The sequence below is a fragment of the Capricornis sumatraensis genome, chromosome 4 (genome assembly GCF_032405125.1).
Source record: "Capricornis sumatraensis isolate serow.1 chromosome 4, serow.2, whole genome shotgun sequence".
NCBI classification, from domain to species: Eukaryota; Metazoa; Chordata; class Mammalia; order Artiodactyla; family Bovidae; genus Capricornis; species Capricornis sumatraensis.
Genome location: NC_091072.1, coordinates 125,857,136 through 125,875,234, shown reverse-complemented (window position 1 = coordinate 125,875,234; position 18,099 = coordinate 125,857,136). Strand labels below are relative to the sequence as shown.

The 18,099-nt window shown below is 41.3% G+C and overlaps 1 protein-coding gene across 1 annotated transcript; it reads right to left on the bottom strand.

The window, feature by feature from the left end:
* Nucleotides 1-6,554: 6,554 nt before the first annotated feature.
* Nucleotides 6,555-13,104, bottom strand: PTHLH (parathyroid hormone like hormone). The gene is made up of 2 exons (XM_068972075.1): nt 13,004-13,104; nt 6,555-6,981 (listed from the first exon to the last, which is right to left on the bottom strand). Exons 1-2 carry the CDS (start codon nt 13,102-13,104, stop codon nt 6,555-6,557), a joined length of 528 nt encoding a protein of 175 aa, XP_068828176.1.
* Between the last annotated feature and the right edge of the window lie 4,995 nt (nt 13,105-18,099).

Here is an 18,099-nt window from a genome sequence, read left to right as displayed (position 1 = left end):
TGCATTAATAATATTTTGGTCAGAACTGATAACTATCGATTCTGCCTGTATTTTTCAGGAATAGACTATTTGTGAAGAAAAGGTTAAAGATGACTTGAATCTGATGTTTCCCTGCCGTAATGTCCAGGTATTTACCAAATTAGTGTTTAAAAAACACTTTTCATGTGAATAACATAAAGATTTGGTGTAGTCTTAAGATTTAGAGTTTCAGACAGAATTTTGGAAAAGTTTGATTATATCTGGTTTTAAGACTTTCCAAGCTAGTTGCTTTATACAACTTTAGCGTATTGGTCTTAACATCTGCATATTCCTTACAAATATCCAACAAATTCATAATTGAAGACAAGCACAAATTCTTTTGTTTGCTTACTAACATGTGTTCAGCAGTCTTTTTTTTTAATTTTCAAAAAATTTTAAAGATTTACTTTGGATGTGGACCATTTTTAAAGTCTTTGTTGAATTTGTTACAATACTGCTTCTGTTTTATGTTTTGGTATTTTGGCCACGAGGGATGTGGGACTTTAGCTCGCCAGTCAGGTATCGAACATGCACCGCTTGCATTGGAAGGCAAAGTCTTAACCACTGGACCACCAGGGAAGTCCTTGGTTCAACATTCTTACCCAAAATAGTAAGATGGGTCCTGTCTGGAAGGCTGTGAGCCTCAAGTGAAATTATGAATAAGTTCAGTGTTAGAATATTCCTCCCAGAAACATTATCCTACTCATATCCAGCTCAGACTAATCTCTCCCCATGTGGTTTTCCCCTATTTTTAAAAGTTTTTAGAATTTTGGATTATCTCAGTTTCTTGAATACAGCATTTTAGTTGTTTCATGTACATGTATGTATTCTCTACCCACTGGAGAGAGTGTCTTTGGGGCATTTAGAACTTTCTGGGTATCCCCCAAACATCTAAAAGATTCTTAACGTGATACTGAGCCTAAACAAATGACTTCCTATAGGCCTTTTGTTTTGCTGTGTTGTTTCTTCACTGATGAGTTCTAAGATGCAAAGAAAAAGATTCTATGGAAAGAATGTATTTGTGTTTTCATTCGAAAATAGAATTAGGAACAACCAAGATGATATGCAAAATGGAAAGGGGATTGCATGCGGTATTACATATGTGCTGTTTGCAACCATGGTCCCTGGAAGCGGGATGTCCCAGGAAAGACATCTTCACCAGTGAAGGCTCTTTGAATTGCCACATATCTATCTCCCAAACCTGAGTCTCTCTTCATTCACTGGTAGAAAGGTTAACCCAGGTAGAATTCTCAAGCAGCTCTTACTATTGACCAATAAGGGCAAGCTCTCTCAAATTAAACCTTACATTGGGTAAAATTACCCCTGGTCTTAAAGTTCCTGACTTCCTCTCTCCCTGTTTTTCAGCTCTGGCTAACTCTCTGGACTAAGTTTCTTTAATTTTTTTCTCCTGACTTTTCTCTGCCCTCTCCACTCTTCACTTTGAATTGGATGTACTGTATAAAATGATGTCTAGATAACTCAGCCATTCCACTGAATTGAACTTAAATACTGGATAAAATAATTAAAACCACATTTTAAGTGGTTTTAAACTAAAAGCTAATGTGAAAATGTTGGAATTTGTACCAATATAAACATATTAAACTTAAGACCATATTCAAATACAGTTAAAAATTACATCATGTTCCTTCTACTAGAAATCTTAAAGGATATATATACATAAAATTCACCTTCTGAGTCATGATGTAATTTAGATTATATTTTATTAGACATTCTTTACAAATTTAAAATACTGCTATTTTTACATGCACAGAGGAAAATCAGTTTGGATAATTATATTTAGGCATTCATTAAGATCAACCACAAAATAAAGACACTTTATTGTGTCATTTATCAACATACTTGATATGTATATCTAAAGTGCATTATGTTACAAAAAATATAGAAATTCAGCAGCACCAAGATACATTTACAAAATAAATACATCAGTTGACAAAATAAATTATGGTAAATGTGATAATAATAATTGGATTAGCCTTGGCAAAAAAAAAAAAATATTCACAATAACCAATGTGCAGTTTCATAGAGCAATGGGGGAGACAGTTTTATTCCAATGCATTTACAATATTTACAGACAATAAATATTTCTAATACTTTCCACATGTTCATTATTACAGAATCCTGCAATACGTCTTCTGAAGGTCTCTGCTGAAAAATTCAATGCCTCCTGCAAAGAGAAAGAAGCAAAAAAATAAAAAAAAAAAAAAGAGGAGAAAACAGGTTAATTTTCTTTGCAAATGAAGAGACATAAAATAAAGATGTAAATTAAGGAACATAGAAACACAATGAAAACTGATTCAGGGGACTTCTTGTAAATATCTTTTCCAAAAGGTGCCTGTGGGGTCTACCCAACTCTCCAGAACCCTCTGCTACAGGCAGGGTCTTTAATCTGATCTAATGATCAATGTAATACAGAAAGGAAAATGGGTCTGCATTTCTAATTATACTCTGTCAGGAAAAGGAAACCCTTTGAGAATTTTCCAAAGCTGCTAACTGGCAAGTCTGGGAAGAGGAGGGACACATCTGAGAATTCAGAATAAGGCCAGGTTGTGTTATCCATCATTAAATACACCTTGCTTAGAAGTTTATTCCCCAGGGATGTCCAACAGAGGTGATGTAAAGGTTGCTTATCCTTTTCAGGTTCTCATTTGGCCAATCTCTCACTCAGATTAATGGGCTGTTGTGAGGGTTGAGTCTGTGATTTGGGGTAAATGTTAGAAGGATGAGTAATTAAAGTATGTTTGGCTGATGATTTGAGGATGAGGATGAGGATATCTGTCCTTCTTTAGCTGTTCTTAAATACTAATGAATAAAATGATTTTGGATTTTTGTTTTTGAAGCCAAAACTACGATAGAATTGCTGCTAGTTTTTTGACTGGATCTTACGTTAGAAATTGGGAAAGCTTATTTTAAATTAGAGAATAGGAATCTATTAATTCAAAAGTACAAAATAGCAATATTTCACATCACTGTGTTTGTTTTATTACCCAGAATAAGTTTCCACTTGGGACTGACATGGTTTCTAACCCTTCTAAGCACTATAATGACAGTATTTTCAGATGTGTGTGTTTAGTTGTTCAGTTGTGTCCACTTCTTTGTGACCCCATGGACTGTAGCTTGCCAGGCTCCTCTGTCCATGGAATTCTCCAGGCAAGAACACTGGAGTGGAGAAGCCATCTCCTTCTCCAGGGGATCTTCCTGACCCAGGGATTGAACCCGGATCTCCTACATTGCTGGCAGATTCTTTACCGCCTAAGGCACCAAGGAAGCCCATTTTAAGACTAGCGACTTTTTCTCTGCTTCTCTCTCTGCTTTTTTCTTCTCTGTGTGTGGTCTATTTTGGGGAATACCTATTAGTGTCAAAGAAACCAACTAGGAACAACTAGGAGCAACAGCTACGGAATGGAAGCAGTTGGCTGCATCACTGCATTAACAGCCAGAATTTTACATGTCAGACCTGCATGATTGTGTGACCTACCCAAAAGCAAACTCTTGACAATTTGGAATTTTATGTGCAGCTTGAAGAATGAAAAGCAAGTTTAGCATTTAGAGTGTTTTAACCTCTTAAGGAATCGAACTCTTCAAGAATTTTGTTTGGATGAGAAAACAGCTCCTAGTAACAGAGGAGAAAAATAGTTTACTATTAAACTTTTTAAATGGTGGGCAGATATGGATGGATGTTATGAATAAAGTCCAAAAGGCAACTGTCAAACTCAATCATTTGGGTATTGTACTGATTGCAAAATGTTTTGTTACTAACCAGTATCTAGTGAATTGTATTTAAGAGTAACACAAGCAAGGAGGGAATGAATAGCCTCTTGAACAATTTATTCCTCAGAAGGAAAGAAAAAGGAAATACATTAAAGGACCAAGGAAAAGCTCTTTTAATTATATTTCACCCTGCCCAGCCAGTTTGTTTGTTATCCTTCCTTCTGATTTCGCTTTGACAAAGGCATGTAGTGGGATAGTCAGGTAAAATATATACCATGACCTAAAAGTACATGTATAAGCACAGTACACATATGAGTATGACAACACTTTAGAGCTCTTCTGAGTGCTGAAAAGCTTTCATTTTTTTTTTTTACATCGGTGTTTACCAAGGTAAATTATATGAGTCCCACTGTATCTGGACATCTCACGTGCAACATCAAAAATTCTAAAATATAATTTCCAAAATTTAAAGCTGTATATTTCCCACTGAATGGTTCATGTAAGAGGATCCATACAGTGTAGGCTCAATAGTTTCTCTTAAGAAATACCACCACTATTACATATTGTAATAAAGTTCATGCTTGCCATATCATTAGATCTCTGAGCTCATTGCATTAATGCAGGGAGATTGAAGACAGGATGCTAATAAAAGGTGAGTTGCTTATAAAACTTTAAAATGGTTATTCTGAAAAGATTCTATTTGGATGACAAAATTTGCATGGTCCCATATGTTCTCATCAGTACATTGCTGAATTTCCCCACTCTTGCCTACACCTCTGTTGGATTGTATTGAGAGAATGCCAACATTTGGCTGCCAAACATAAAGTGCTTTCCATGAACATCTCTCAGAACAAGGGAACAGAAAGGAGAGGCAGAAGCATTCTATTTCTTTCAGTCATAGGTCTGGATTTGATTGGGCACTGCCTAGTTTTTAGTAAATCTACTTTAACTTAGAGACAGTTTGGGGATATGAACTGACAAGAGCTGACTTTCAATTCTCCAGATACTTAAGCGCATTGCAAATTTAAATGAATAGAATTCACTGAAACATATTTCTACTTCTGTTTATGTATATATACAAAATAGATAAAAGTAGATTTTGGCAATAAAGCCCTTGAATTAGTTATAAATATGTACAATTAGGATCGTATCTAAAAATACACTGAATGTGATTAAACCAATGCATTAAACCAAGATTTATTGTTTGTTATCCTTTATATATCCATTAGATATTTGCAGAATAGATCACTCATTGGGCTAAAGACTCTTCTAGTGCCACTGTCTGTTGATTACTACTTAAGCTGCACTACTTGGCCAATGTCATTGTCATTTTATATGCTTTTGAATGATGGGTTTTGTCAATTTAACTCAAATATCCCCTTTGAAACATCACTGTGTTATCCAGTCTTTACCAGTCAGAGGAAAGGACTGGAGAAGTGACAGGGGACTCCTTAAATAGCAAGATCATCAGCTGCATAGAATGCATCCTGTGTTACTTCCCCCTTCCTTTTAAACCCCACAGAAGGGCTGCACTAGAAAGTAAAAAATGAAAAGACCCCATCAGTGGAAATGCAGAGGTAAAGAGCAGCGCCAGCACGGTGCTTGCCTAAGTGTCAAGAAAGGAATAAAGCCAGTTCTGAGGACCACCACTCCCCGTTGCCGGGTCTGCTCCGCTGCTTTACCTGTGGAAGCCTTTGGTTTTCAAACTGTATTCTAAAATGAGATGAATACTTACCCTTTTTTTGCCTCACAGAAACACACAGATAGAGAGATGGGTGAATGGATGATAGAGCCAGAATGAATTCTCAAAGCACCTAAACAATAATGAGCTGCAATTTACTGAGTATTTACTCTATGACAGGCATTTAACCCATGTAATCTCATTTAATCTTCACCTGACCCAGTGAGGTTGGCACAAGTACCATCTTCATTTTACAGAAGAGGAAATCTGTCTTAGAAAGACTAAGGTTGTGAATGTCAATAAATTCAGACCCAAGACTTGAACTTAAGGGTTTCTGGCTCCAAAGTCTGTGAATGTGAACAGCTGCAAGCTAAGGATAAACAAGCCACATAGATGTGGTTTTATTATTCCTACTGTAAAACCCTATAAAAAGTACCTCAACTTGTCAGTGGACAAATAGATACCTGAGAAAAACTTATGTCCTTCCCAATCTTTACTTAGAAATTTTCAGAAATCATGATTTTTGTTTCATGAACTGGTAGAAAACAGAGTTAAATTCAATTAAGTAAATTCAAAGTCTGTGTGTAAAATTTTAAATTTAATCACATGAAAATAAATTTAATTTTTAATTAAGTAAGTTTAATTTTTCATGGTAGGATATTTTCTGTAGTGTTTCTAGATCATATCAAAGCCTTCTTTTTTTTTCCCCCTTGAAGGGGAAAAAAAAAAAGAAGAAAAAAGAAGAAAAAAGAAAAATAACCATAAAGTTCGACTTGGTATAAGAGTGGGGGAAATAAATACAGTTCTCTAACAAATGGTTAAAGTGCACAAGCTTCTAAAGCTTGAGGAAAAAGATAAAAGTTGTTAATAGAGTATTAAAGGATTGGTATTGGGGTTTGCTGGTGGAGAAAGAAGCGAGTGATTAAACACCTTGTATGTTGAGGGGCTAGGACATTGCCTTAAAGCAGGCAATATTCTGAGACATCTTGGTTTTGTAAGCTTTTTAAAGCGTGGCGCGATGGACCGAGGCACAGATAGGAGATTCTAGGTCTGTGCAAGCCAGGGTAGAATGGAGTCTCCACACTACTTGGGGGCACCAAGGAGGGGCTAGGGGCCGGGAAGCCGGTTACCGTGAGTTGAGCTCCAGCGACATTGCGGAGATGTCAGATAGGTAGTCCTCTTCCAGCCCAGTCCCAGGCACGCCCGAGGTCAGCCAGGCCGACCGAGTTCGCCGTTTCTTCTTCTCCTGCTCCTTGCGTTTTCCAGGCTTGCTTTTCTTTTTCTTGCCGGGCGTCTTCAGTGGCTGCTCTTTGTATGTCTCCACCTTGTTAGTTTCCTGAGTCAGGTATTTGCCCTCATCATCAGACCCAAATCGGACGGGGTGGTTCTTGGTGCTGGGAGCAGGCTTGGAGTTGGGGGACACCTCCGAGGTAGCTCTGATTTCGGCTGTGTGGATTTCCGCGATCAGATGGTGGAGGAAGAACCGACGCCGTAAGTCTTGGATGGACTTCCCCTTGTCATGGAGGAGCTGGTGCTCAGACACAGCCCTTTTGCTGTAAAGAGGGAAGAGCAGGAGAGGAAGAAGACAGTGACAGTTTAATATCTGACCGAGACCACAAAGACGCGGGGAAAGCCTTTGAATGGTCTAATTGGTCCCACAAGCTAAGCTAGAGGGCTACAAGCTGGCTGAGCAGGGAAGGCAGAGATGGGAAGGGAAGAGCCGGCCTTTAGGAGGCTCCAGCCTAAGTCCGAGCTGTGCTGCTCCCCAGGTCTGTGACCTTGTTGAGAACATGAACATTCTTGGGCCCTTGGGGCCCCATCTTTTTAAAAAGATCAGATTCTACAATGTCTATGCTCTCTTCTCAATTTAAAATATTAAGCGTCATTGTTTCAAAAAACATGGACAGAAACCACTGAGCTTCTTTTCATGGTTTTGGGGAAATAAAGCGTCCTAGTCTGGGAAACAAAAAGGTGGCTGATTTCCCCTAAATACTCACTCCAGGCATACATACATGTGCATGAGCGAGCGTGCATACATGTGCATGAGCAGGCGTACATGCACACACACTGATCCCCACTTAAAAGAAAATAATAATAATATTGAATCTCAAAGAACAGCAAGCTCTACTAGTAAAAGCAAACAAAGTCTGAAGGATGAAGTGAGCTGTGAAGTCTGTCTAGGAGACCACCTGACTACCACACTGAATTTGGACATGATTGATATTAGACTATAGGCTACCAAGAACCTATATATGAAGGCCAACTGTCAGAGCACACATATTTTTCCATAAAGCAGTGGGTGGTCTCTTTTAAATGGCTGTCTTTGTGTGTTTAAGTGAGATCATTTTATTTCCTCTGTGCATCATTTTTCTTTTTAATTTAGAATTTCAAACGTATTATCCTTAGGGCTTAATTAAGAAATTCCCTTTTCTATTTGTTCTTTGTCTTAGAAATATCTCTGGGCAAAAATATGAAGTGGTTTTTCTATTAAACAACACTAATGAAAATAGAGTGAAAAAAATAGTTTTCTATCAATCTTTTTAAATGACACCCTGACTCTTGCTTAAATGTCCATTCATGTATTCTTTTATTATTCTGTATGTATTAACCAAATTTAAGGATTACATACATGAAGCAGTCATATTATATCTGCTACAACCACACTTCACATAACTTGAATTTCTACCATTGAAATAACCCTCCAAAGTGGCTCATTTTCAAATGTTTCTGAAGGCATTTCACAGGGCTGGATCCTGTGTATTTTCCCTCCCCAACACAATGATAAATTTATCTGGTCTTTTATTACTTTCATTGTTACAACTTATTTAACTCTTCAGAGAAATATGAGAATAAACAAAACTCTTCATTTTACAGATGGGGAAAGTGAGGTTCAGAGATTAAAGACTTCACACTTGCTACTTCCCTGGTGGCTCAGATGGTAAAGCATTTGTCTACAATTCGGGAGACCTGGGTTCGATCCCTGGGTCGGGAAGATTCCCTGGAGAAGGGAAATGGCAACCCACTCCAGTACTCTTGCCTAGAAAATCCCATGGACAGAGAAGCCTGGTGTCCATGGGGTTGCAAAGAGTCAGACAGGAGTGAGCAACTTCACTTCACATGATAACAGGCAGAACCAGGGCACTCCAAAGATGATGTCTTCTGATTCTAAAACCAAGATTGTTTTCCAACTTCCCCAACCCTTTCTCTTACTGAAGTGTATGTTGAGGAAACTAGAAGGGAAGGGCATAGAATAAAGAATCTGTGTTGGGAACCATGGCAATGGGCAAATGGACAGCAATTTATCCACTTCCTAGAAGACTGAGCTTGTTGTCCCAAGTACATTTTCATCACCAAAATAAAGAACCAGGATTCCTAGGGTCTGGATTATCACTGAGGGAACAACAGATTGTCTAGTTATATTGTGAGTCCAAGAAGAGGAAACCACGGAAACTGTCATTATTTCTCAGACCTTATGGCCAGAATACCAGCTCTCTTTCAGCATTTTAGTTGTGTGCACTGACTTTAAGCCGTGTAGCTTGTGCAAAAAAGACATGACTTAATGGAAAGGAATTTAACAGGAGCCTGGTTTAAATGAGGCATGAAGGAGTCTCTCTTCCTTTTGGAAGGTGCCACATGTGACCAGATTAAAATTCACTTACTTTGTGGCAATAGTTAGTATCCTGGAAACTTTTAGTGACCTACATGGAGGCTTTGCTACAATAGATTTATATAGTCTAATAACGGTTTTAAAGAACAGGACTGATACACTTACATGTTTCATAAGTATTACACTTTTATAAGTATCTCTTAGCAAAATGTCAAGTTAAAAAGAAGTTCTTACACATGATCATTTTTACTATTTGGAGCTTTTATTACTTTCTCAATTCCTGGCAGATAGCCACTCATCTGTATTGCTCTCCAAATGTATAACACAGCCCATTCTAGCTTACCCTGAAGCCAGACTTTTAATAGTTGGTCTGTTCTAATCAAGTCTCCATTGCTCATGCCTCCTCTGACTGGCATATACGCCTGTCATCCTGGCTAGCCTGTCAAGTGTGAGTCACAGTGCCTTCCTAGCTCGGGCACTGCACTTTCCCAGGATGGTTCTCCTGGGAAATGGAGTGAGCATTCTCTCCTGTTTTACAAAAAGCCTACAATATGGTACAACTTTGTCTAGTTTAAAATAGTACATCTCTTGCTGAGGTACAAAGCTTCATTCTGCCTTTGGGGGGGGGTAATTATTAATATAGTAGAAAACACAGATTTTCTTAAATGCCAAATCTGAAATGCTGTAGCATAATTGACTTACTGGTTCAAAGACTTCTGCATTCAAAATATTGTGAAGAATAGCTTTCTGGTTGAGCAACTGCATTAGAGGATCAGGAATAGCATAGTATCTATACTGTCAACAAGGAATCAGGTCCATGGAGTGTTCTATATATTTTCCAAATAAGACATTAACTGAGCCAAGAGTAAATGACTAGCATGTACAAACTAGATGTACACAGGTGGTGGGCAATTCCTTCCAAGAGGGAGGCTTTCACTTTAGATAATTCTGAAGTACTTAAGTTGTAAATATGGCCTCAATAATAGTCTGTTACTTTATCTATCTGTACACATTATATAGCACAATGGTCCACATGGCATTTATTACATCCCTAACATGGAAAAACAAGTGTCCTATGTTCACAGTTTCCTTTGATTATTATTTTAAAAAAGGAAAAAATGTGAAGGAAATGTGTAACCTCTAAATTCAGTCAAAATATAGCTTTTCTGTCTTTAAAAATCACTCTCTAGGGAGTTTTTGGGGAAGAAGATTAAATTTCTAAGGAGCTCTCAAGGAACACAGGGAATAGCTGGAGTGATGGGAATTCCTTTTTTCAGCACAGGAAGAGGCAGCATGCTCATGCTGATGCTAGGGTCCTAAGGGGAAGGAGTCTGGGTTTGAGAAGAAAAGTTCTGTGGTCCATGGAAGAGTCAGGGTCAGGGTGTTAGAGTTAAGATGACTCATCAGAAGTCCCTTCCAACCCAAATGACTCAGTCAGAAATTATGCTTTTCATTAAGTGGAAGAGACCCAGTCTGGCTCCTAAACACATCAGCCAGTGATGTTTTAGGTTTCTGAATCTGCTGGGGTTCTCTCTCTAACTAAAACACAGAGACTGTCACCTGCTGAAAGCCCTGTTCATCTGGAAGAGAACGTCCATACGTATCCAACTAGTGGCTCAGACAGTAAAGAATCCATCCGCCTGCAATCCAGGAGAACCAGGTTTGATCACTGGGTCGGAAAGATCCCCTGGAGATCTTCAACCTGGCAACCTACTCCAGTATTTATGCGTAGGAAAGCCCATGGACAGAGGAGCCTGCTGGACTATAGTCCATGGGATTGCAGAGTCGGACATGACTGAGGGACTAACACAGCCTCACTGAGTAAAGTCCTTTTCTACTCACAGGTCCAGAAGATTCACAACTTATATTGCCATGGCCTGGGAACTGTTACTGTTGTAGTCGTTTCCTCTCCTTTAAAAGTTAGCCCTTTTTTAGCAAACGTCTAAAGCAGTTTTCCTAATACTTGGTGTGAAAAGTAATTGGGGGATAATACGATTTGATTATATGTTAAAATTTCTTTTAAGATACTATGCTGATTTATTGTAATAGCAGACTAATGTTTTTCTAGCACACAAAAATGTACTGTTACTTGGCAATAATTCGAAAATAAATGACTTGTTTTTTTAAAAAAAACTCCATTTGGCCATAATAATTTGATGAAACATGTTTATCTGCTGATGATTTCAGCCTCCATGAAAAACCATAGCTGTAATGTGATGATCTATTAGCCGTTAACTATAAGAATGTTTTGTGGTAGTTTTATAACCATCTGCTGAGTGTGAGTGTTTAACTGCAATATTATATTTCACCCACAAACAAAACTATAACAGAGACTCTGGCTGCTAAGTGGTTTCTGATGTGTATTTTGCAAGGTGCAACAATGAAAGAGTTAAAAATAGCCTCTAGAACTAACTTAGCACCATTTTAATGCCATAACTGTAGATTTAATCATGGTCGATTTACTGTTTCTCAAAAGAGAAAACAGGTATTTCTTAAGCAACTGTAAAGAAAAAAAAATTGGCTCTGTTCCAAGACAGTATTTCTTGGCCAAATAAATACTGTATTTAAGTGTGCTTTTAAAATTGTAGGCTTCATTTATATTTATATATGGATTTTACATAACTGAATTAAATATGAGTCTCAAAATGAGCAAATAATCTGCAGACAATTTCCAGAAATACATCAGCAAAATCTTGATTTGAAGAATACAATGCAGCTTTATCTTCAGTACAATGTTCTACACAATTTGCCTTAGGAGATTCATAATAGATTTTCATTTTGGTGCCAAGGTTCAGACATGTCTAAGATAATTTCATTTAAGGATTTTCTGCTTTAATAATAATAGACCAAAGGCACATATTAAAAAGTTGCCTTTTGGTACACCCTCGGGAATTTACAAGGAAGCACCAGGAACCTGATTGTAAATATTAGATATTGCTATTTTTATTGTTATTGTAAAAGTTCCCCTTAATTCCTTCACCAGAGGCAAATTCGTCTCAGTTCTCACACTTTCTGGTTTTCCCATCCTGGACACTGAGAGTGCAGCTTAAAGATCACCCAAAGATGGTATTACATACATTCATAAAGTGCTGGGTCCAACGGATTGTGAAGCTAGTGTTACTTTCCCACTTTTCCAACTTTTCAGTCACACAACATGGTGCTATTTCTCTGGTGTGCTTTGATGTATGATGTATGTCAAAATTATCCTTAAAGAATCACCAAATGAAAATGCCAAGATAACAGATTTTCAGTCTACAATGCAAATATCTGACTTCAGATTAAAGGGCTGTTAGCAATAATTCCAAGGGCGGGGGGGGGGGGGAAGTTTCCACACCTAATACTCATTTTGGAATCGAGCACTCTAGTGTTCTTAAACTGTATCAATACCGATGTTGGAGTTGTGCCATTGCAAAGTTGTTACTACTTCATTATATAATATGCCTACATTATGTAATGTGGTCCATTTTATATGCTTAAAATTATGTCATTCATAATAAAATTAGATGTAAAGTTTTTGCTTTTCACACAAAACCTGCCACCCACATTCAGTAAGTACGTATACAAGTGCACACACACAGACGTATGCCGCCTGGATACCTCAGCTTCCTGCGAGTTATCTTAAGCTTTTTACAATCCTCAGGGTTTCAGAATCTTCCCAGGTTCTGAAAATAACCCTTTTCTCTCAGTAGAAGAGATTTTGCTAGAGGAGAATCAGTAAATCGCTCCCTCTCATGGAAACCCATGAAAGTTGTCTCTTGCCTGTCTCCCGCTGAAGTTTACCCAGTTCTCCCGCCGGCTTTGAGGACCCGGGCTCATCCGGGCAGGTAGCGGATCTCGCCGCTCTATAATAACCCGGGAGAAGAGCATCCATGACCGCGGAGGGCCCTCGGCAGCGCCCCAGCCTGGTGACCTCTCCCCTTGGCCTCCCCAGCCCTCACCCGGCGCCCTGGGGAGGATCGGGCACTTACAGTCGGCGGCCGAGCTCCTCCACGGAGCGCCCGCAGGAGGGCACCGAGTAGCTCAGCAGGAACACCGCGACGCTCCATTGCTGAACTAGCTTCCACAGCATCGTATCCTCTAGCTCTGGGGACCTGCAACGGAGAGGAAAGGGGCCCAAAGTGTCAGTCTGGCACCTCCATCTCCCAGCACAACCCCGCTGCCCCACTTCAGCCTGCTCTCAGAGAGCTTCTTCAACTTCAAGGGCATCTCCCAAGTTGCAAAAAAAAAAAAAAAAACAAAAAACTTTCACTGGAGTCTCCCGGCACTTACTTATTTAGGAATCAGCTACTCCAACTGTGTTTTTTTTTCCAAACCACACAGGCAAAAAAAGGGATCGAAAAAAGGGGAAGAAAAGAAAAAATCAGATGCGCCTCCTCAGAAATAATAACCGAAATGAAATGGTTTTATATACGTATCAATGATGAGCAACGTGTTTACACGTCTCCCATAGCAATGTCTAATTAATCTGGCCGGCAGTACCCGGAGTTCGGGGAGCAGGGCTAACTCCTTCCTAAAAAACAGAAGGAAGTTTCCCGCTCCGCAGTCAGCTTCTTTGCGAACTAGGCCGGCTTGTTCCAGAGCCACTTGTAGCGAGACCCGCATATATATACCTAGCTGTCTGTCTACCTCCTCTGGTGGGCTGGTTGCTTCCGGAAAGTTGACTCCACACACCCTGAGAACAAGTTTCAAGTGCGTGTGTCGTCGATCAGGAGGGCCAGGTGGCGGCGAGGGCGGGTTACCAGCGGCGCGGAGGGGCGGCGGCGGCCCCGCTTCACGGCCGGGGAGGCATGCTGGCCGGGCGGTGCAGGTTGGAAGCGAGTTGAAAGCCGAGCTGGGCAATGTTCACACGCTCTCAGGGAAACCTGCCGGAGAAGTGAGCGAGTCGCAAAGAGGTGGCGCCCTAGGAACGCGCGCGGGCCGAGAGAGGGCGCGGGCGCGCGGGGGGCGGGGGCGGCGACCCGAGCGGGCCCAGCTGGGCCCGAGCGAGCCGAGGGGAGCCCAGAGCTGGGAACGTCCCGCCGGCGGCCGGGCGCCCCTCTCCCACCCCAGCCCCGCCGCCCCCGGCGCTGCCCCGAGCTCGGCCGAGCCCCACCCCGGAGCGCTGGCCCCGCCGCGCCGTCCCGGGACCGGGGGCGGATCCGCACGTTCCCGCCCGGTCCCTCCGGCCCGGGACTCCTCGGCGGATCAGCCAGCCCAAGTCCTGAGGGCGTGCGGACCGCCCGGGGGCAGCCACGACCCCCGGCGCGCAGCTGCAGCCGAGTCCCGCGGGACGCGCGGGCGCCCAGGCCGCCGGGGGCGGTCGGCAAGGAAGAGGCCGAGGAGCCGGGGCGGAGAGCCCGGGCGCCCGGCATCCTCGGCGGGGAGGTCGCGGGCCTTGGGCCAGTGCCTTACAGGAGCCCTAAGCCCGCCTGGAGGGCTCGGGAAGCGCGGTGGGAACCCTCCTCCCCGGCCCTTTCCTGGAACAAGCTGAGTGGGGAGCCTTGGCTAAGGATGGGGGAATCCTTCGCTTAGAATGGTAAAAATGGTTCCAGACTTCAGGTCGAGATGGCATTTCTAAGTGTCTCAGTACAGTTGAGGACTTCTGGGGCCCGTCCAAGAAAGCCCGCTCACAGGATGCAGACCCCGTTTTGAGTTGCGAGAGGGGACCGACACTTCTGCGGAGCGCACACGACCGTCAGGAGTCGAACCCACCCTTTCCCCGCCGATAACCTACTGTTCCCCGCACCCCCCTCCCGCGTCCCCTGTTACATATTCTAGGATGTCTATCCGTGTCGCTTCAGCCCGCAGAAGCAGCGGGACTGTTGCTCTAAGCCGCTATGCCTCGGAGAAGCGAAGGGAAAGCAGGGGGTTCTTCCTCAAACTGTTGGGCGGGGAAAGAAGGACTGCTCTGAATTACCGGGCAGTATCGTCTAGGGAGGGCTTGCAGCGGATGTGAACGCCCGCCCAACGGACTCAGTTCTATCTTTCGGAAATGAACCCGAGTGGTTGGGAACCATTCAAGAGATGTTTGTCTTCGAGACAGACAATCCCACTGGTAGCTTTCAATACTCTGTAGAAGGCTAGTGTGTCTTAGAGCTGTGAGATGATTTGAGCCTGACCTTTATCAAGCCTGGCTTTCTGGCTGATGCTCCACAAATTTCACCAAGGTTGGGTGAAATAGCGCCCTCTCATTTACCCTCTTTCATCTCTGCTCCGTTTCCCCATCAGCTGCCAGCTAACTAGCTTTATCAAACATTTGCTACTTAAGTTGGGTGGGTGTCACCCCTTCTCAGAAGCTGCTATCTCCCTCATTTGATTGCTTTAAACTTCACACTTAAAAAAAAAAAAAACACTTGGCTTCCTCCAGCTTAAAAAAAAAACTGGGAATTTCCACAACTTCCCTCGAACGTTTAAGAATTTCTAAATGTTAGACCTGTTTGCAAGGCATGAAAAGATGAAGTATCAGCACTCAGAAATGTTACTCTTTGAACATCTAACACTTTCTGATTTATAATAAATTCTTTCCAAAAGGATGCAGAAGCCTTAATGTAATTGTTAGATCTGAAGGGGGAGAAATCTGTAAAAAAGTAAATCACAAATGAGCTATTTAATACTTGCAAGTTGTTTAACATTAAAATGATAATATTTGCTTCCACAATAAAAAATCCAGAGGTGCTTAGCCAAGTTTCAAACCATCCAGGCTTTAAAAAGTCAACCCTCTCCCAATAAAAGGTTAAAACAAAAATCAGATTGAAAATATTAAATCACTTATGCTGTAAATAAATTCATTATATTCTCATAACATTATAAATTAAAGACTGGCCTCAATAGACTGCTTTGATTTATGTTGCTTTTTCTACTAATTAAACAAAATTGACCTCCCACCCTCTCCCCCCACCCCCAACACTTTTCTGGTGTTAATGGCAAAACATCTATCAAATATTTTTAGAATTTCCTCTCCTCTACAAAAAAAGAAAATATAGACACAGGAAAAATAAATAGTCTTTATATACTTGGAATACCAAAGCTTTCCTCATAATTTATTACTTCACCTTTTCCTTGATTTACAGTCTTCTCTGCTTCTCTGGCCAAAGGAGGGAGATCTTTGCAGCAGTCTCTTCCAGAAATAATTTTTTTGTTTTGTTCTTCAAAAAAGTAAAATTAAGTCTTAAATGAATTAAAAATTTCCTGTAAGGAGACTTCTGTTCTCACTCAAGGCAACTATTAGAAAGCAGGTCTGTCTTCCAAAGCTGCCTTGTGTATTACTCTCAGTTGAGATTCTCTTCAAATATACCCTCAATATATACCTTTCTGAGAAGAATATTTTTCTGACATCATAATCTAGTTCCAAATATGATTGAATAACCTTTATGATAATGTTGAGGACACATGACTGCAAATGAGATGACTCCACACTACTGCCTTTTTTTTTTTTTTTTTAAGGCTTAGGAATAGAAGAAGTGCCAACAGAGCCTGAATGTTTGCTTGGGCCTTGCTATCATATAAATGCACCTTAGCAAAGGAGGATTTGAAGGCCAGACTTTAATCTGAAGCCTTGCCATGTGAAGACAGTTTAGCTTGTGAGACCTACACCTACATGAATGCCTAGCCCATGAGCAAGCCCCAGACTTCCATCTTCCCATCTCCAATGGCAACATTATATCCCAATTTTAAAAAGAGATGTTCTAAATTTCTAAGTGCACGTTTACTCTTAAATTCATGTTTACATAACCAGTTGATGTCTATCTCTAGAGATATCTTCTCTTGCAATTTAGGGGGGAAAACCTCTTGCATTTATGTTTAGCTTCCTTATCTTTCTTCCATTTTTCCTCTCAGATTCAAACAAGCAAACAAATAAACATTCAAATGAAAAAAAGGTAACTTAAACTCTTTAAGGGAGAAGGCAATGGCACCCCACTCCAGTACTTTTGCCTGGAAAATCCCATGATGGAGGAGCCTGGTAGGCTGCAGTCCATGGGGTTGCTTAGAGTAGGACATGACTGAGTGACTTCACTTTCAGGCATTGGAAAAGGCAATGGCAACCCACTCCAGTGTTCTTGCCTGGAGAATCCCAGGGACGGGGAGCCTGGTGGGCTGCTGTCTATGGGGTCGCACAGAGTCGGACACGACTGATGCGACTTAGCAAACTCTGTAAAAGTGCACCTGGGCTCAGAAATTCCCTTCTTATTACCAATAAACATGCAAATTTAACATTTGCCAATTTCCAAGTTATATCTCTCAAATCCTATGAAACTGAACAACACAATGCATCCTTTCTTTACTCTCTTTCTTTGTTTGCATAAAGAAGTTTGCATAATTAGCTCAAGTAAAATTATCATTTGATTACACTGGAACATGGTTCAAATCACTTTGAACCATGGCCTGGATTAGGATTTGAGATCTGACCTCTAGGTAGCAAGAACCTAGAGGAAAGTTTAAAGTAATGCCTGTAAATCCCCAAAAGGGGCAGAAAGGGTGTGTTTTATTACTAAATTTCTTTATAGATGAGGATAGGACTCAAACTAGGCTGTCTTTATAAGAACAGGACTGGCTGCTGGCGGGGAGAGGGCTGCCTCAGAGAGAAGTGTCTAGACACCAACAAGCTCATGGGTTTCTTTTATTGGCAAAGTGAGTCTCACACCCTCCTGGTCTTTCCCTACTTTTTGGGCAATGTTCAGCTTTCCCCAGACAGGACCAGAAAGCTCATGGGTAAGGCAGTTTACCCAGAGGGCGCAAGCCAACGTGAGATGAGCAGGTCTGTAAAAACGGCGTTCTCTGACAAGTTCTCCAAGGTCAAGTACTGGTGCAACCTCCCAAACCCATGACCATCAAAACATGAATGAGAAAGAGTCTTCCAGCTAGGGATGGAGACTGTGTGGGAGAGAGAAACAGAGAGAGATGGGGAGAGAGGAAATGGTTGTGTAGTGCGAGAGTCCTGCTCTCCTGGACTGATGGTCGCTGAATGCCCCTGGCTGGGCCCAGCTCCGGCTCCCAGAAGCAGGCAGCTCTGGACTTGGACAGCACAAGGAGAGTTCCGAGTCCTACCTGGCTCAGGTGACACCCTCTCCATCTGAAACTGATCTGG